At 38.7% G+C, this 20349-nt stretch overlaps 2 protein-coding genes and 2 pseudogenes across 2 annotated transcripts; 3 read left to right on the top strand and 1 right to left on the bottom strand.

Moving 5' to 3' along the window:
- The first annotated feature begins 4768 nt into the window (after nucleotides 1-4768).
- Nucleotides 4769-6769, top strand: LOC143869912 (desmethyl-deoxy-podophyllotoxin synthase pseudogene; annotated as a pseudogene).
- A 1495-nt stretch (nucleotides 6770-8264) lies between these two features.
- LOC143863284 (premnaspirodiene oxygenase-like) lies at nucleotides 8265-8949 on the top strand. The gene has a single exon (XM_077373974.1). The coding sequence runs from the start codon at nucleotides 8265-8267 to the stop codon at nucleotides 8886-8888; it is 624 nt and encodes a 207-aa protein (XP_077230089.1). The 3' UTR covers nucleotides 8889-8949.
- A 4151-nt stretch (nucleotides 8950-13100) lies between these two features.
- On the bottom strand, nucleotides 13101-14881 carry LOC143869911 (cytochrome P450 71D7 pseudogene; annotated as a pseudogene).
- Nucleotides 14882-17296: 2415 nt separating this feature from the next.
- Nucleotides 17297-19511, top strand: LOC143863276 (desmethyl-deoxy-podophyllotoxin synthase-like). The gene is made up of 2 exons (XM_077373964.1): nucleotides 17297-18254; nucleotides 18802-19511. Exons 1-2 carry the CDS (start codon nucleotides 17349-17351, stop codon nucleotides 19420-19422), a joined length of 1527 nt encoding a protein of 508 aa, XP_077230079.1. The 5' UTR covers nucleotides 17297-17348; the 3' UTR covers nucleotides 19423-19511.
- The last annotated feature ends 838 nt before the right edge of the window (nucleotides 19512-20349 follow it).

Raw genomic sequence — 20349 nt, 5'->3', positions numbered from 1 at the left:
TTGCTACATTTACCCAGATTTTAGTCTTTGCTGGACCACCCACTTCCATCTTGTTTTCGAGTGCCTTGCAGTATTTTTCTGAGAAAACGTTCTTCATCAAAGTTCTAGATCATTGAGTCCTTGAATTTTGGCTTTGGAATCAAGTCATTCCGACCTATATTGAGGGAGATACGCTCATTTTACCGAGCTTGCGTGTTTTCTTGTATCCGAATTCTTGAGCAATTGAGTGTTTGTTTGTCACTCTCCCGATCCTTAGTCCAAGAAGCCAAGGAGAGGCTTGCATCATTTTGGTATCAGAGCTTTGGAGGAGAGGACAATGCCTCCAAAACAAGCCCGACGACGAGGTGGTAGAACAATCACCTTGGATGAAGTACACACACTTGCTGAAAATTTGCAGCAGCATATGCAATAACAAATCAATGATTTGACTCGAGAAGTTGAATGTCTTCGTGCTGAAGCAAACAATCCTCCACCCCATTCCAGATCTGGAAGAACCAATGGTGATTCTTCTTCTTCAGAAAGTGTTCAATCTTTGCGACAAGGAAGGCGCCCCCAACTCCACACACAAGGTGTTCGAGAACCGGACAAGGATTTGGATAAGGTCATTTTGTTAAACAACACCCTTGGATATATCCTTAGACTTGAGGGGTCGTTTTGGTCTGTGGGCGAGCCTTATGGCTTTGGTCTCTCAAACGTAGTCCCCACTTGTGATTGGCATTGAGTAGCACTGGGTCATCGGGTAAACCCATGGGATCAATAGTGATGCCCAACATGAAATCCTCCACCTCTCTCGTAGAGGAAAGTCATTTATAGTTTTAATCTCAAGTGGCCCTTTAAATAATGACTGGCCAGTCGGTTTGATAATTATTTATCGAAGATTTTCTGAAAAGCATTTGTTATTTTCAGAAGGAATTTACAAATGCATTTGCGAGCTCAAGTTGATAGATCGAAATGTATAATACTGAATGGGCTCAGGGGGTGATTGATGTCTACCCTCGTAGGACCCAACTTGGCAAATGTAGGATTGGAGGAAGGATATGTGCATTGGATGGGCTTAGGGTATTTAGATCTAATGGTCTTCCTCATGGTAATGTCCTAGTGGGGGCCACTTGCCTAATGCGATCGTAGTAGTACTATATTGCCTGAGATCGCAGAGGGCCCATGGTGGGCTCTGCAGGAATGACCATTGGGATCCATGCGACGATCTCACTCACAACTCGCAAGAACCTTATGGATTGTTGGACATTCCGGGTTTCAGATTTAATCGTATGTTTAGAATCAATTAGATCCACTGTATGTAATACATGGAGGAGGCGCACATACATGGGGTGCATACAATTGTTTTATTAGAAGAGATACACAAATTATGACATGTAGATGTTTTAATTAACATGTGCACAATTTATGCTTAATTCCTATTGGTTAGGAGTTAAGTTGAATCCTATTAGCTGAGGATTAAGTGATTTAATTGTGCATGTGCACAATTAATACTTAAATCCTATTGGATAGGAGTTAAGTGAAATCTTTTTGGCTCAACACTCAAATGTGGTTTTTTAACTGTGGTTGTAATATAGGGAAATGCTATCAACGCTCAAATGTTTTGATATTTCCACTCAAGTTTCTTGTCTTTTAGTATTTAAAGAGATTGTGAGAAATTTTGGGAACCATAATATGTTGGAAGGGTTTTCACCCTCGGGCGAAATCGCTACGCGCAGCAGAACTAGAAATCGCATAGAATAAATATTTTCTTGTCGATTTCGCCCGTTAACCAAGGAATAAGGGTGTCAATTTTGGCTCGGGCTCGGAAGCTCACTCGAGCTCGGCTCGAATCCTTAACGAGCCGAGCCGAGCCGGCTTGCCAGGCTCGTTAAGCTTAACGAGCCGAGCCCGATTTAGGCCAGGCTCGGCTCGGCTCGGCTCGTTAAGGCTTGTTAAGAATTTAATATATTTAAAATATATATTATATATTAATATATACACTAAAAGGGTTGTCCAGGAGTGAAAGGGGGAGGCAAAATATGTCACTTCATTTTTGGAACCCCATTTGTTACTTGGACCACCCCCCATAGTGTAAAAAAAGTAGTCAAATTACACTAGATAGGGCTGTCCAGGGAAGATGAGGGGTGTGAACTTAATATAACCCGAGCTCGGTAAGGCTCGCGAGCCTGGCCGAGCCTGGTCGAGCCTGACCGAGCCGAGCCGAGCCGAGCTTTTGAGCTTAACGAGCCGAGCCGAGCCTGGCCAAGCTCGGCTCGGCTCGTTTACACCCCTACCCAGGAACCTAGGGGTCTAGATGATCTGGTGGTGATTCAAATAAAAATATATATAAGACATAAAATACCTTTTTGTTTTTCTTAGTTTAAAACTCATTTTAATATAACCTTTTTTTAATCTTGGTGTTTGTTCTATTAGTAATGATCATTTCATTTCTAGAATTTAGTGTTTGAGTTAATTTCTTACAATCGATTTTCTCTCTTTTTAGCCTTTAATTTCATATCATTTCTCTGCTACCAAAAGAGAGTTAACTCTTTCTATTTTTTTTTACCAATTATACTCAGGTCTCTACCATAGTATCAAACAATTTGTAAGTTTAATTTGATGCAAAGAAATTAAGTGAAGCAGACTTGGTGTTTGGATTTTTTATGATTTTATTTTATTGAAGGTTTTTGGATACTGAGAGAATTTAGTATGTTTCGGATGAGTGGTTAATTGGATGATGTTTATGAGTTTTTATTTAATCTTCCTGTCCAATCATTCTCAATTCCTAATGTTTGAGATTTTAGTCAGGGTTAAGGGATGTAGTTGAGGGTCTTGCCATGTGTTGGCTACGGGAGTTGGAGAGTATTTCAGAGAATAGTTTTGCGGCATTTTTGGGGTACTGCCATATGGATATGTGTTGTTTCTATGCTGCGTTAAATCGACCTTAGGGGTGCAACTCAGGTCAATTTTTTGGTAATTCAGGTTGAGCTCTTACCATTAAATCGGCAAGGGTTCAGATTGATTCCAATTCAATTTTTTACTAAAAGCACAACTCGACCAACGCAAGTTTCACCCCTAATCGACCTGTGACACAGTAACTGGAATGCTATATGAATATGGGGCATTCTTTTTAGGGTCATCTGCTGTTGTTTGGTCTATTGAATTCAAAAGAATAAAATGTTGATATATTTTCAAGGCCATGTGCCAAACTCAAATAACTGGTCACACTTTCATAGTTCCACATCATTTTACTTATACTACTGATTACCCTATAAATTCACTTTTTTATCAGATAGTGAGATGTTTCTTATGAAATGCTGTCACAATCTTATTATGCAGTACCAAATGAATGCGCTTATACCAGAGGCTTACCAGCTAGAAAGAGAAGATAGACAGATGAGGGTCTTTCACAACTCATTTTGTAAAAGGCAAGGTGACCGCTGTAGTCTGACATAATTCTTTAGAAGGCCCTATGTAGTCATCTAATCTAATATAAGAAAGAGGAAGGGGGGTTTACTGTTCACCGCTGAGGTGGCAGCCCTCCCTTCCCCTCTTGAATCTCCGTGGCAATTTTTTTCCAATGTGGCATTCAGAAATCACAAATAAAAAAAATCTATTTCTAACGTGTCCATTGCCATCCCGAAACGTCTCGGTTCTAACGTGTCCATTCCCATCCCAAAACATCTTGTAAATGGAACACTTTACATATGAAACGTCTCAACGAGTCTACGCGGTAATTATTTTCCAACGTGGAATTGAAAAAATTTCCATTTTCTCCTTTCCTTAAACCTTCCAAAAACACCATAAATTATCCAACACTACATCTTCCAAAACAAACGAAATAATTAAATTCAGTACCAAAAAAAGAAGGATATCTTCAATTAGTTTCCAAATCGTTTCGGAGTCTAAAGATTTGCTACGTTATAAGAACAGTCCTTGTTTGGAAAGTCTCCTTGGCAACTCAATCTCTAGGTATTCCTTTTTTAACTATTTACCGAAATTAATGATAAATTCACGCACCTGTAGAATAATTACCATCCCTTTTAACGTGAGGTTTGGCTGCCTACAATTTGTGGTGGCAAAAATGGACGTGTAAAAACCAATATTTCATTGAGTGCTTAGTTATTATGCCTAACCATTCTTCTTGTTAAAATTGAATACGAGGAGCGTGGTTTGAGCAGTATGTTTCTATCTAATTTTCTTCTCAAGGATTAATGAAATATGGAAAACATGGTGAATTTTTGTCCTCGGGTAGAGTTTGTGCACTACTTGTTTCTCCTATGAAGTTTGCTAATAAAGTCAAAGCCACAAATACACCAATCATCTAGCTGAAACTATGCTCCAGACCTATCTCGTATGCTTGTTACTTCATGCGAGTGAGGATTTTACTCTAAGGAAACATGTTCTACTTATGTGGCAATCCAATTTTGATTCCTTATTGTGGCAATCCCAATACTGCCAAAAAGGAATGATCTAATTATGCAGTTGTTGCTAGAACAACAACTACTTCTCTTAAAAAAAAATAAGAGACTAGCTATTAAAATAAGCGGGAGAGACCTTCAATTTCTCAATGGTCGGTTCTTGTCAGGGTGATGTAGGAATTATATAATACAATCACTAATATCTTTTTATACCCAACGTAGGGCACACCTTTAGAGAGAGTTGACTCAGACATTGTTGCACCCCTATGGTTAGAATCCACATACAAAGCTAGAGAAACTCTTAGCAACTATAAATTTCAAGCCTAATACCAGACATCAAAACAAACACACCTATTTCCCTCCAATCCATGGAAATCCACTTCCCCTCCTTTCCTCTTTTCCTTACTCTCCTCCTCTTCTTGTTCACGGTGATGAAGGTAGGAAAGAAGATTAAGACCCAAAACTCAACCCCAAAATTGCCCCCCGGGCCATGGAATCTACCCATCATTGGTAGCTTGCACCACTTGCTAGGCTCACTACCACATCACTCCCTTAGGGACTTAGCCAACAAGCATGGACCCCTTATGCACCTCAAATTTGGCCAGATCTCTACTGTAGTAATCTCCTCTCCTGAAGTTGCCAAAGAGATCATGAAGACCCATGATCTCAACTTTTCAACAAGACCCGATCTCCTCATTGCGCGGATCACATCTTACGGATGTTCGGACATAGCTTTTTCCCCGTATGGCGCCTACTGGAGACAACTCCGAAAGATATGCATTTTGGAACTCTTAAGTGCTAAGCGTGTTCAATCTTATCTCCAAGTGAGGGAAGAAGAGGTGTCAAATCTCATTCGATCCATAGCATCGGCAAATGACCCTACACTTAACATAACCAAGATGCTAATCTCATTGTCCAACAACATAACATCTAGGGCCTGCTTCAGTAACAAGTGTGGGGATCAAGAAAGATTCTTATCGGCTGTCAAGGAATCATTGGAATTCGCGGCGGGTTTCAACGTGGCTGATTTGTTTCCATCATTAAAAATTTTAAGTGTGGTCAGCGGAACAAAGTTTAGATTAGAGAGGATTCATCGGACGTACGATGGGATCTTGGATGACATCATCAAAGAACACAGAGAGAAGAAGATGATGAAGTTTGATGAGGTGGAACATGAAGAGGAGGACTTGGTTGATGTTCTTCTAAGACTTCAAGAGCATGGAAACTTTGAATTTCCTCTCACAGCCAACAATATAAAAGCAGTCATCCTGGTATGTATGTTTTCTACTTGACTAGGTAGTGATGTTTCATAGGACTGAACCTTGGAAAATTTTGTTGTTTTTGTTCTCTTGGGTTTTTTTCTCCTTTTTTTTTTCATTTAGAAATTGAAAATGTTGGAGGCAATTGGAAAGAAAGGAAAACATGGAAAATTAAAATAAATATATAAATACATTTAGGGCATAAGCACTATGAAATATAAACATAAACTTAAAGAAACAAAGGTGCGTGCAGACATATAAGAGATAAAAAGGAAAAATAAAAAGTAGAGATAAAAACTTAACTCAAGAACCCTGTAAAAGATTGAAAAGAAAATAAATGAAAAAAATATAAAAAAAGAAAAAAAATAAAGGAAAGAAATTCTCAAAAAAAGTTCAGAACTCCTTTGTTATATATAATAATTTTAATCATTCTATAAAGATTTGTTTGGTTGTTTGAAATTAGTGTATTTATTCCCTTTACAGGACATGTTTGCGGCGGGGACTGAGACTTCATCAACTGTCATAGTATGGGCAATGGCACAGCTAATGAGAAACCCAAGAAAAATGGAGAAAGCACAAGAAGAGGTGAGAAAGGTTCTCAAAGGAAAGGAGAAGATATTAGAGAGTGACATTGGTGAATTAACCTACTTAAAACTTGTTATCAAGGAGACTATGAGGTTGTGCCCTCCTCTTCCATTGTTAGTTCCTAGAGAATCAATGGAGAAGTGTGAGATCAATGGATATGAGATACCCAAGAAGACAAGGGTTCTTGTCAATTCATGGGCACTATCAAGAGATCCAAGATATTGGGAAAACCCTGAAGTGTTTGAGCCAGAAAGGTTTTCTCGTAATTCTATCGATTTCAAGGGGCAAGACTTCGAATTTATCCCATTTGGGGCAGGAAGGAGAGGTTGCCCTGGTATGTTGTTTGGACTAGCTACCATTGAGTTAGCCCTTTCCAACCTTCTCTACCACTTTGATTGGAAACTTCCACATGGGATGAAGGCAGAGAATTTGGACATGAGAGAGGCCTTCGGCATAACTCTAGCAAGAAGAACTAGCCTAAACTTGGTTGCAACACCTCATTTCCCCATCGTCCATTTAGTTTAGCATGCTTGTTAAGGAGGAATAAAGGAGTTTAATGTGTAATTCTCATGTACTTATGGGTAGTTTAAGTGAATTGAAAGCATGCAATGAAAAAGAATGATTCCAACAAAATTGAAGTTCTTGATAAGGCCTCTCTCATTTCCAATTGAGTTTAGCACGCTTCCTATTTTTTGTTGCGTACGTGTCACGATGGAGGACCCGTGCCCATTTTGCTAGGAACCTTCATTTAAAATTAAGAACCGCTATTCTTGCGAAGCCAATCATGAATTTAATTAATGTTGAAAAGGAAACGAAAGAGATCCCTGATCTTCTTATATTATATTTAAGGATTTGCTAGGCAATTTTGCAAAAAGCCATTTCACAACTCACTTTTTCAGGAGAGAACAACCAATTCTAGGGCTGCAACAGGGTCGGGTTTTTCGAAACCCTAGCCCAACCCTAGCCCAACCCTGGATCCCATTATCTCGGCCTTGACCAGCCCTGACCCTGAGTCAGGGCCGAAAAACCTCAACCCATGGCCCTCCCTACAGGGCTCAGTGATGACCCTGGCCCGCCCTGATTGGCCCTGATTGGGCAGGGCCGGCCTGGCCCGGCCCTAATTGACCCTAGTGCAAATACCTGTTAAGAGTGCCAAAAATAAAGCAACCACTTATCATATAGAGCAAAATGATCAACAAATAGAGAAAGGGAACAAAATAAGACAATATGAATTCAACAACATGACGGGCAACAGAAACAATTAATAATAATAATCTAAAGAAACATCAATCCAAGCTAATAGAAAACATTAGCAAAAGAAACATGCATAGATGGTTCAATTCTATAATAGAAAACTTAGGGTCGGGCCGGGTCAAGGTACCCGAGGCATTAACCCAGAACCCAGCCCAACCTGAGTCAGGGTCTAAAAAAATGAACCCTGACCCGCACTCAGGGTTGGAAAATCCAGCCCTGACTCTGTTCGGGCTCAGGACGGGTCAGGGCTGACAAGGCCAAACTTGCACCCCTAGCCAATTCAGATGAATTAATTAAGAAAAATCTGCTTCTAGGTGTTTGTTCTCTCCTGAAACTTTTTACAAAAGGGCAATGATAAATTCGCACCCTCTGTAGGATATTTTGCACCCCTTTAACATGAATTGATGGGAAAAAGCATTGAAGTCTGCCACATACCACCTTTAAAGGGGTGTGAATTATCCTACAAGGGTGCGAATTTATCATCGCCCTTTACAAAATTGCCTAGCAAATCCCGTATTTTCATCAGTTTAAGAACCAAACGAAATAATATATAACTGGGAAAAATGAAATTTCTAAGGGGATGTTTGGCTACCATGAATTTTTTTCCCTGAAATATTAGGGTGTGTTCTGCAACTATTCTTTTACGGGATTTTCCCCTTTTTTAGGGTTGGATAATGACGAAAGCCAAAAAATATGATGGTTTTAATCATTCTATAAAGATTTGTTCCGTTCTTTGAAATAAGTGTATCTATTCCCTTTACAGGACATGTTCGGGGCGGGGACTGAGACTTCATCAACTGTCATGGTATGGGCTATGGCACAGCTAATGAGAAACCCAAGAAAAATGGAGAAAGCACAAGAAGAGGTGAGAAAGGTTCTCAAAGGAAAGGAGAAGATATTAGAGAGTGACATCGGTGAATTAACCTACTTAAAACTTGTTATCAAGGAGACTATGAGGTTGTGCCCTCCTCTTCCATTGTTAGTTCCTAGAGAATCAATGGAGAAGTGTGAAATCAATGGATATGAGATACCCAAGAAGACAAGGGTTCTTGTCAATTCATGGGCACTATCAAGAGATCCAAGATATTGGGAAAACCCTGAAGTGTTTGAGATAGAAAGGTTTTCTCGTAATTCTATCGATTTCAAGGGGCAAGACTTCGAATTTATCCCATTTGGGGCAGGAAGGAGAGGTTGCCCTGGTATGTTGTTTGGACTAGCTACCATTGAGTTAGCCCTTTCCAACCTTCTCTACCACTTTCATTGGAAACTTCCACATGGGATGAAGGCAGAGAATTTGGACATGAGAGAGGCTTTCGGCTTAACTTCAGCAAGAAGAACTAGCCTAAACTTAGTTGCAACACCTCATTTCCCCATCGTCCATTTAGTTTAGCATGCTTGTTAAGGAGGGATAAAGGAGTTTAATGTGTAATGTTCATGTACTTATGGGTAGTTTAAGTGAATTGAAAGCATGAAATGAAAAAGAATGATTCCAACAAAATTGAAGTTCTTGATAAGGCCTCTCTCATTTCCAATTGAGCTCAGCACGCTTCCCTTTTTTTGTTTGTTGCGTATGTCGTCACGATGGAGGACCCGTGCCCATTTTGCTAGGAACCTTCATTTAAAATTAAGAGCCGCTATTCTTGCGAAGCCAATTATGAATTTAATTAATGTTGAAAAGGAAACGAAAGAGATCCCGGGTCTTCTTATATTATATTTAAGGATTTGCTAGGCAATTTTGCAAAAAGCCATTTCACAACTCACTTTTTCAGGAGAGAACAGCCAATTCAGATGAATTAATTAAGAAATATCTGCTTCTAGGTGTTTGTTCTCTCCTGAAACTTTTTACAAAAGGGCAATGATAAATTCGCACCCTCTGTAGGATATTTCGCACCCCTGTAACGTGATTTGACGTTAAAAAGCATTGAAGTCTGCCACATACCCCCTTTAAAGGGGTGCGAATTATCCTGCAGGATGCGAATTTATCATCGCCCTTTACAAAATTGCCTAGCAAATCCCCTATTTTTATGAGTTTAAGAACCAAACGAAATAATATATAACTGGGAAAAATGAAATTTCTAAGGGCATGTTTGGCTACCATGAATTTTTTTCCTGAAATATTAGCTTTCCCAATGGTGACAGACAGTGGAAAAGGGATATATGAGTAGCTCACCTTTAAGTCTCTCCTTCTCCGATCCGATCCACGCCTCTCTCCCCACTTGACTAGAGAAAATAATTTATCATAAAAGAAATTCATGTTTGCCAAACATGGTCTAAGGGTTCGGTTGGATTGCCAGAATCAGGTGCTAGAATCGCCATCCTATTCCGATTCCATCGGATTCTGACTTTTGTTTAAAAAAATGAACCGAATCAAGGGAGGCGGAAATGAGACCAAGGCGGAATTAAAGAAGAAAATGCCGGAATCTGTCTCTCACCCGAAGAAGTGGTATTCGGATACCGCTTAGTAATTTTTTGAATTAATTTTAATTTTTAATTTTTCTATTCCATTTCCAGTAAAATTGGAATTGGATACCGATTTTGATTCCTTATTGTGTGCCAATCCAATCGATGCTAAAAAGGAAACATGTTATGAATTATGTAGTTGTTGCCAGAGCAACAACTTCTTATATTAAAGAAATAAGAGACTAGACAATAAAATAAGTAAAGAACTACTAAGAAGGAGAATTCTTATCAACCAAGAGAAAGCAAGAAAGGGAATCCTATGACTTAATTAATGAGAACAAAATAAAAATGCCTTTTGACAAAGGAATATGTTATATTCGCATCTTTTTTCCTCGGGACCGTCTCCGTGTAAAAGAGTAGTCATAAATACACTACAGGTGGCTGTCCCAAGTTAAAAAAAAAAGGGTGAATATATCACACCTAAGGAGAAAATAAAGAAATAAAAGATGCCTTTCGACAAATGACAACAGCTAAAAAAATACATCAATTCAAGTATATGATCGGCAACTTAAGAAGCAACGCACAAGCTTTCAAAGGAGGCAAATATTGTTTTATCCATGAGAGAGACTTCAATTTTTCAAACGTCCACGTAATTGTTAGGGTGATGTTGGAATTATATAATACAATTTCTAAAATCTGCCACAAATATGCCCATTTTTGCTCTCCACTTTTGGAGGGGTTAGGATGATGCAATGAAGTTGATTTTTGGTACACACCCTATCTATGATGGGGCCTTGCAAATGAATGGTTTGGATCACCACAAAAAATGTGGGACCCATGTGTTTGGGCCCTCCAGCTCATATAAGCTATATGAGCTTCAAGCTCACAATCATTTTCCTCTCTCTATATATATAGAGAATTTATATGATGGGTGACCGTGAAAACACGTGAAGTCTAAAAAAGTAGGTACGACCCACTTTTTTTGATGATCCAAACCGTTCATCTGTTTGGACACAACGTAAATAGGTTGTACGTTGTGCCCCAAAAATCAGTTCCATAGGATGATCCTAACCCTCCGATCCGAACTGATATGAATATGGAGATTTCCAAAAATCATTTATGGAATCTTGTAGAGGAAAAAGGAATATTTTTTTTTAATTCTCGATTTTTCTCCTTCATTCTCTCTCATATTCTTTTACCATTTAGCCCCTAAATAATTCAAATTTATATGGTTTTCAATGACCATAGGCTATCTATTATTCCTCTACCACGTAACCACGTGTCTCATCTCCCTCTCGCTCTCTTTCCCTTTGATGCCTTCTAGAGGTAAGTTTCTAACAGACTGTTTGATGGAAAGAGTAGTTTCACCCTTGGTAGATGAGGGTGAAGGACATCCTTGTTCAACAAGGCCTGGCTAAGGCGTTGAAGGGAAAGGATACGAAGACAGAGAAGATGAAGGATACTGATTGTGGTAGATTGTATTGTCTGGTTGGGGACACAATGACTAGCGTTCATAAGATCTCAATGGCTAGTTGGAAGCAAAGTGGTGACGTGTGCACGCATAGGGTCTCTAGCACAGTTAGTGTAGAGATGAGTTTCCAGATTGCAGACGATGGTGAGTAGGTGATGGTACCCGCCATGCGGATGATGGATCGAGACCCCTCTTTATGGTTGATTGGGTGAGTCAGCGGTTGGCAGCTACACATGTACATTGGCCGTGTTGATTGAGTGAGGTGGAGTCAGAACTTGGATGATTCGAGGGTATGTAGCTGGCACTTCAGAAGACCAATGGTGGTTTGCGGCGACAACAGATCGACGACGACATCAACGGAAAATCTTCAGTTGGCTGGGAAACAAGCCAAGGTGGAGATTGTTGGTAAAGTTACCTTGTTTCTTACCACCTCTAGTTACCTAATATAATTAGGTTTTCTAATTGTGGTCGGAAGGCAGAACATGAAAGTATGTTTTTTTAGATGTTGTAAAACGTATGATATGAAAAGCTAGAGGGAGGGTTTTTCTCTTGGGAGTGGGAGGTTCTTTGTCTGGTGGCTGCAAAAGGAGGCAAGAGAGAGAAAGAAGATAAGGGAGAGAGATAGAGAGGAAGAAGAGAGTTTCTTCTCAGGTTTTCTCTTGGGATTTTTCTCGGGGTTCTCTTGTTCACAGTCTTGGTTGAGAAGACAAGGAAAGGGTTTTGGTTCGCGGGTTAGCGGGTTAATCTCGTTGTAATAGTTATAATTTTGTTTTCTCATAGTGAAGATCGCGTTCTCACCCGTGGATGTAGACATTTTGGCCGAATCACGTAAAATCCAGGTGTTCATCTTGTGGCTTGTGTTTATCTTTTAACTTTTCCGTTTATTTGTATATGATCGGATTGGGATGGGATTTGCCCAGCAGATTTTCTCAACAAAAATCTTAGGGTCATGTTTTTTTTTTTTTCTTGTATTTTATCTATTTTTCCTCAGGCCAATCAAATTGATTTGGAAAATCATGTTAGATGGGTAAGGTTAGCGTTGCGTGTTTAGACGCGGGACTGGGTTAGGGTTGACCCTCTTCGACTCAAGGCTCGGTTTGGTTCGGGTTAGGGCTGGGGTAATGCTACCTCGGGTTGCACTGGGGTTGGCCTCAAACCGATCTAATACGGCTTGAGTTGCACCCCTACTATTGGGGTACCCTTACGACTAGTTTTTTGTTGCATTACTTAAAATATAGAAGCATACATGAACTGTGTGTGCGCGCACGCGCATGTGAAAAAAATGTTCAAATTTTGTTCAACAGTAAAGATTATCTGCCCATTCGTCACGACTATTTGATCGAAGGCAAATGAACACAATCCTACATATAAGAAACTTACATGGTCTCCAAACATTGTGTAGTTGATATACCCTATTGTTCATAAAGCAAAATGTAGAATTTTGAAAATGAAAGATGTAAATTGTCTTAATAATATCTGCTTTACCTCCCTACTAGTTTTTTACCTATTCAAAGAGTACCGATGTTTGTGTGGAATATTTCCTGATGTTAATGAACAAGACATCTCTTTGTTGACACTATCTTCCCTCTGTTTGTGTGTGTGAAGCTCTCAAGATGTAGAAAATATTGATAAGAATCATTTACATGTCTCTACCACATAACTTGAAAGCATGAATCACATGAACTGTACAAATCAAACTTCTTTATTCTTCCTTTAAAAAGCACACTAAATTCAAAACCCATCTGGAAAATGAGGGGTTGCGATTAAGTTTAGGTTAGCTTTTCTTGCCAGAGTTATGCCAAAGTTCTCACTCATGTCCAAATCCACTGCTTTCATCCCATGAGCGAGTTTCCAATCAAAGAAATAGAGAAGGTGGGCAAGGGCTAACTCAGTAGAAGCTAGTCCAAAATAAATACCAGGACAAGCCCTCCTTCCTGCCCCAAATGGGATAAATTCAAACTTCTGCCCCTTGAAATCAATAGAATTACGAGAAAACCTCTCTGGCTCAAACTCTTCAGGGTTCTCCCAATGTCTTGGATCTCTTGCTATTGCCCATGAATTAACAAGAACCCTAGTCTTCTTGGGTATCTCATATCCATTGATTTCACATCTCTCATTTGATTCTCTAGGAACTAGCAATGGAAGAGGAGGGCACAGCCTCATAATCTCCTTGATAACTAGTTTTAAGTAGCTCAATTAATCAATTTCACTCTCTGCTATCTTGTCCTTTCCTTGAAAACCTGTCTTATCTCTGCCTGTGCTTTCTCGATCACTCTAGGGTTTCTCATTAGCTCTACCATTGCCCATTTCATGATAGTTGATGAGGTCTCAGTCCTCGCTGCGAACATGTCCTGTAAAGAGAATAAATACATTGATTTCACACAACCAACCGATGCTTTATTGGCTGTATCAGTGATTAAAATCCTAATACAAAGAAAGACGGATTTCTCACCACCAGCCCAAAATCAACAACCAAAGTAGAAGAAGAACAATGCCAAAAAAGATGTGCTTCAATATATGATAGAAAGAACAACACTACAAGATCAAGAACAATAAAAAAGAAGAAAGCTTCAAGAGGAAAGCTTGCACACAAGAGAGCTTCAATGAAGCTTCAATGGAGGTCTAGGTAGTGGAGAATCTCTACCAAAGTGAAGTTAATGAGAATTAGGCTTGGTCAAGGAAAGTAAAGAGAAAATAGCTTAAGTAAGTGGTAGTGGATATGGGAAAGTGGTGTCATTAATGCTTAGAGAAGTGGTGGGTTTGGAGTTCCAAGTAAGGGTTTGAATTTGAAATAGGTAGGTAGTGGGAAAAGATGGAGCAAACATGTGTGGCTCACACATGTGCAAGCTAAGCCAACAAAAGACCAAAACGCCCATGGACACAAAATACATATTTCTCCTCACTACATCACTAAAATAAAAATAAAAATAAAGCTACCCAAAAAATACACTTTAAAATTTAACAGGATTTAACTAAAGTTTTTTGAGAACGTGATGGTTTTAGTTTTTATCTCTAGTCTTATCCTTTTCAATTTGTTTTGTGATTGAGTTTCGAGTTCAGTTTTTATTTCTACTTCTCATGACAACAACAACAAAAAGTTCTAAGGTTGTTATTGGGTTTCAAGTTCAGTTTTTATTTCTAATTTCACTTGCCCTATCTGTTAGGAAACATACATACCAAGATGACTGCTTTTATGTTGTCGGCTATGAGAGGAAACTTCAGGTGAGGAGATTACAATTGTAGAGACCTGGCTAAGCTTAAGGTGCAAAAGAGGTCCATGATTCTTGGCTAAGTCCCTAAGGGCATGATGTGGTTGTGAGCCTAGCAAGTGGTGCATGCTACCTATGATGGGTAGCTTCGATGGCCCTGGAGGCAATTTTGGAATTGGGTTTTTAGTTTTGAATCTCTTTCTCACTTTCATCAACATGAACATTAAGAGAAGGAATGTGAGGAGCAGAGGAAAGGATGGTAAGTGGACTTCCATGGGTGAGAGGAGAGAAGTTGCAGTGCATTTTGATGTCTTTGTTATTGGACTCGTAGTTATTTTGATGCCAAGAGTTTATCTTTTTATGTTTACTGATAGATGTTGGGGTTCAAAGAGCATATCCCCACTGCTGCATCCTGCTAGTACTTTACTACAAATATACATTCTTAGTATATTTTATTAAGGGAAGTGATATCAGCACAACCATGTTTTAATAATTGAACAGACCCAGCTTGTCTTTTTCTGTTTTAATTGTCTTCTGAGAGGTTTTCTGGAACTGTATTAACCTTTTGCCTACTCTTTAAATACTAGAAGATAAGATGCGTAAGTGAAAATATCAAAACATGGTTGTGCTGGTATGATTTCCCTTTATTAAAGGTAGTTTTAATTAGCGTTTTAGAACTCAGATTCTGGATGAGAACTCGGAACTAATCGAAGGGAGCCGACTTTGGCGAGTCTTTGATTGACCCAGTCAATTTTTATTAACTTGGGCGAGGAGTTATGATTGAATTGGTAGGAAAAAAAACTCAAAACTCGGGCGAACTCGGCCAAGATAAGAGGGAGTCGACTCGGACAAGTTGATGAATTACGTGGGGAGTTTTTAAACATTGGTTTTAATATAACACATTGATATTCAAAATATTAGACTGTTCTATGTTGTGTTTATGATAGTATAAAAAAATTCAGTAGTATTCCCATATGATACAAACATTCATTCATGGTTGGACATCATTTTTTTTTCTTGCCCTGATTAGCAAGGAATCTATTAAAGAGAAAAACTAGAATACAAAAAAAGGGATCAATGTAGAAGAGCCAAAAAGCAGAGAAACAACACGATTAAAGAAGAGGCAATGGGGAAGGAGAAATGACCAAGGAGAGAGATCATAAAAAAAATGATATTTAGGCACTTTGTTTATATCTTCAGCGATGAGTGGGCAGATTTTCTTATGAATTCAAAGAAGACCTTGAGGCTCCACCAGTGTTGATTTTTTTAATGGATCCATTAGTGTTGATTATTAGCTAATTGCGAGGAAGAGGTTTCCAATTTACTTGGATGATCTTTAGGTTTGTCAAGTGATTTGTGAAACTTAGTTTAAATTCACTGAAAATTGTAGACAATTTCATCTTTCTCATACTACATATTCCAAAGGATTCAATATATTGAAAATTAAGTAACCATTCGAATTTTTTTAGAAGAAAAATCTTGAGGATAACTTGTGCTTCCGGACTTTGAGATTTTTTTATATTGGAGTCTAAGAGTGTTTCTTTTTTGGCAAGAAAGCCATTCGAAATTCACACCCATCTGTATATGAAAAAAAGAAAGAAAAAGATGAGCCTCAAATTTGTTTTGCGCCCATTTTATATTGAAAGAACATAGCCTCAAAGAATACTTTGGGGGGCTTCCACATAAAGATGGCCATAAAAGTCAGGATGTTTGTTTCAAAATCTTTCATAGGTTTATGAAAAAGATTACCATTAGAGGCCGAAGCTAGAGCCATTCTTTGTTTTACGAAGCATTGGTAAGGCCCACTAAGCATTCATACATCATCGCTTGGGCTTAAAGTAAAGCAAGTGGCCCATGAAAACTCTTGGCATTATTATGGAAATCAAATGCCAAATTTGCTCCTAAAAGTTCCAACAAAGGCCTGAGCGAATGAGCAAGCAGACAAGATGGCAGTAGGCAGCAGGCAGCAAAGTCACTTTGTTACTTAATTACCATTAAGAACCACATATTTGTTGGTACATCACATTCATGCATTAAATTACAAAATAACAACTTCAAACTGTCCTCACCTGACTCTCTAGGCAAAAGAATCTTGAGAAGAATCATGAATGAAATTTGATAATGAATTTGATTACAATAAAATTTCCTCAATAAGAAATGAATTAGAATTTATCAGTTTAATATGTATTGTCAAAAATTTGTGATAGATGTTCACAGAGGATAATAACTGATTCATGTTACTGAAGATGTTGAAGTTGTCGCTTGGAACATGAGCCATGTAATTGGGGAACGAAAGCCAATAGATCATGATAGAACGCTGCTTAATGGGAAAGGTGTTCCTCGATGGGCAAGTACTCATGGGCTGGATTTAGATACTGATCCTCATGGGAATGAGTCACTATGGACTAAAGTTGCAATGGGCATGAGTCAGCCTCGATGGGTGAGTAACCTTGGGCCAGGCCAAAAAATGACCCAACGATTTGGCCATTTTCCTTGCTTTCTTATGCATGTGCCATTTTTGAGGAATCCATTTTTCTACAAATGCTAGCTGTCCTCTATTGTTTTATTCGTGAGAGAGAGAGAGAGAGAGACTTTCAATTATCCATTATTCAAATATGGGCTCTTGTTGGGGTGATGCAAGAGTTATATAATACAATATCTAATCTCTTTTTATACCGCACGCAGGGCACACCTCTAGAGTACAACTACATATTTCAAGCCTAATATCATATATCAAAACACACCCATACCTCCTTCCCTCATCCAATCCATGGAAATCCACTTTCCCTCCTTTCCTCTTCTCTTCACTTTCCTTCTTTTCTTGTTCATGGTGATGAAGGTTGGAAAAAAGTTTAAGACCCAAAACCCAACCCCAAAATTGCCTCCAGGGCCATGGAACCTACCCATCATAGGTAGTTTGCACCACTTGCTAGGCTCACTACCACATCACTCTCTTAGAGACTTAGCCAACAAACATGGACCCCTAATGCACCTCAAATTTGGTCAAATCTCCACTGTAGTAATCTCCTCCCCCGAACTTGCTGAAGAGATCATGAAGACCCATGATCTCAACTTCTCCACAAGACCTGATCTCCTCGTCGCACAGATCATATCGTACGGATGTAAGGACATAGTCTTTTGTCCCTACGGCGCTTATTGGAGACAACTCCGAAAGATTTGCATTTTGGAACTATTAAGTGCCAAGCGGGTTCAATCGTATCACAAAGCGAGGGAAGAAGAGGTATCAAATCTCATCCGATCCATAATGTCGGCAAATGAACCGACAATTAACCTAACCAAGATGCTTATGTCATTAACCAACAACATAACATCAAGGGCCACCTTTAGCAGTTACAAGTGTGGGGATCAAGAAAGATTCATATCCGCAGTCAAGGAAGTATTGGAATTCGCAGTGGGATTCAATGTTGCCGATTTGTTTCCGTCGCTAAAATTTTTAAGTGTGATTAGCGGAACAAAGTTTAGATTACAGAGGATTTTTCGGAAGTTTGATGGGATCTTGGAGGACATCATCAAACAACATAGAGAGAAGAAGCTGATGAAGAGTGATGAGGAGGTACATGAAGAGGAGGATTTGGTTGATGTTCTTCTAAGACTTCAAGAGCATGGAGACTTTGAATTTCCTCTCACAACCAACAATATAAAAGCAGTCATCCTGGTATGTATTTTTTTGTAATTGACTAGGCAATGTGTTGTTTCAAAGGATTGAAGCTTGGAAGTTTTTGTTGCTATTGTTGTCTTGTATTATTGCTTTTGCTTCTTATATTGAAATGTTAGAGGAAATAGTAAATAAAGGAAAACATGGAAATTAAAAATAATATAAAAATACATTTAGGGCATAAAAACCTATGAATTGCAAAAATACATTTAAAGAGACAATGATGCATGCAAAAATATAAGAAATAAAAAGAAAAAGTAGAGATAAAAAATAAACTAGAGAAGCCAATAAAAATTTGAAAAAAAAAAGAAAAAAAAAGAAAAGAGAAAAAAGAAGAAGGAAGTGATATATTCTCCCCCTTTTCTTCCCTGGGCCACCTTCCTCTAGTGTACTACGACTACTCTTTTTTTACTACAAGGTGGTGAATATAGTATTTCCCAAAGATTAAAGTCAACACACTCTAAAAAAGTTCAGTATATAATGGTTTTAATCATTCTATAAAGATTTATTCAGTTCTTTGAAATAAGTGTATCTATTCCCTTTACAGGACATGTTCGCGGCGGGGACTGAGACTTCATCAACTGTCATGGTATGGGCTATGGCACAGCTAGTGAGAAACCCAAGAAAAATGGATAAAGCACAAGAAGAGGTGAGAAAGGTTCTCAAAGGAAAGGAGAAGATACTAGAGAGTGACATTGGTGAATTAAGCTACTTAAAACTTGTTATCAAGGAGACTATGAGGTTGTGCCCTCCTCTTCCATTGCTAGTTCCTAGAGAATCAATGGAGAAGTGTGAGATCAATGGATATGAGATACCCAAGAAGACAAGGGTTCTTGTGAATTCATGGGCACTGTCAAGAGATCCAAGATATTGGGAGAACCCTGAAGAGTTTGAGCCGGAGAGGTTTTCTCGTAATTCTATCGATTTCAAGGGGCATGACTTTGAATTTATCCCATTTGGGGCAGGAAGGAGGGGTTGCCCTGGTATGTTGTTTGGACTCGCTACCATTGAGTTAGCCCTTGCCAACCTACTCTATTTTTTTGATTGGAAACTCCCACATGGAATGAAAGCAGAGAATTTGGACATGAGGGAAGCCTTTAGCTTAACTCTGGCAAGAAAAACTAGCCTAAGCTTAGTTGCAATACCTCATTGCCCCATTGTCCATTGAGTTTAGCATGCTTATTAAGAAGGAATAAAGGTGTTTAGTGTGTAAATCTCATTTACTTATGAGTAGTTTATGTGAATTGAAAGCATGCAATGAAAATGAATGATTGTAACAAAATTGAAATTCATGATAAGGACATGAAAATGATTCTTAAGTTTATCTTCTATATATTGAGCACATACATACACACATACACATGTTGGATAGAATGGAAGATACAGTCGATATATAGAAGTACGTCTTGTTCATTAACATCCTGGAAACATTCATGTGTTTATGTGAAGAAGCAAACTATACTCCAATTTGAAGAAGCTAAAATACCAGCAAATTACATTTTATTTTGACAATTTACATCTTCCATGTTCAAAATCTTATGATTGCTTGAGGAACAATCAGGTAAATCAACTATACAATATGTGGGTGTGAAAAGAACAATTACTCCAAAAGCTTAAGCTGTTATAATTAATCATTTACACTTCAACACTCTCTTCACATGAGGACGTCCCTCTTATTTTGGGTTCCCGTACAGTGGCACATGTGGCAAATATCGAGTTGTTGGGTTTTGAACCCAGTACCTGGTGTGAGTCAAATACTCTAATACCACGTGAAACAACCAATTACTCCAAAAGCTTAAGCTGTTAGTTGGTGCCTTTTAATCATTTACACTTTAACAATGGGCAATGTGAAGCAGGAACTTGATCAAAAGTCAATGACAAGATATGAAAAGATTCACTTAAGTCTGAGCTAAATAATTTGTGGGTGTTTAGAGGATTCAAAACCAAGTATCCATGGTTGGAGAGAACTCACAAGGGGCATCATAGGGCCGCTACTCTTGTCAAGCCTGCGTATTTAATTAATGTCCAAAAGGAAACGATAGAGATCCCTGGTCTTCTTATATAATATTTAGGGATTTGCTAGGCAATATCGCAA

The sequence above is a fragment of the Tasmannia lanceolata genome, unplaced genomic scaffold (assembly GCF_043159265.1).
Source record: "Tasmannia lanceolata isolate RefF3 unplaced genomic scaffold, GAP_Taslan_0.1 ptg000003l, whole genome shotgun sequence".
In the NCBI taxonomy this organism is placed as follows: domain Eukaryota; kingdom Viridiplantae; phylum Streptophyta; class Magnoliopsida; order Canellales; family Winteraceae; genus Tasmannia; species Tasmannia lanceolata.
This window is presented reverse-complemented; position numbering and strand designations above follow the sequence as displayed.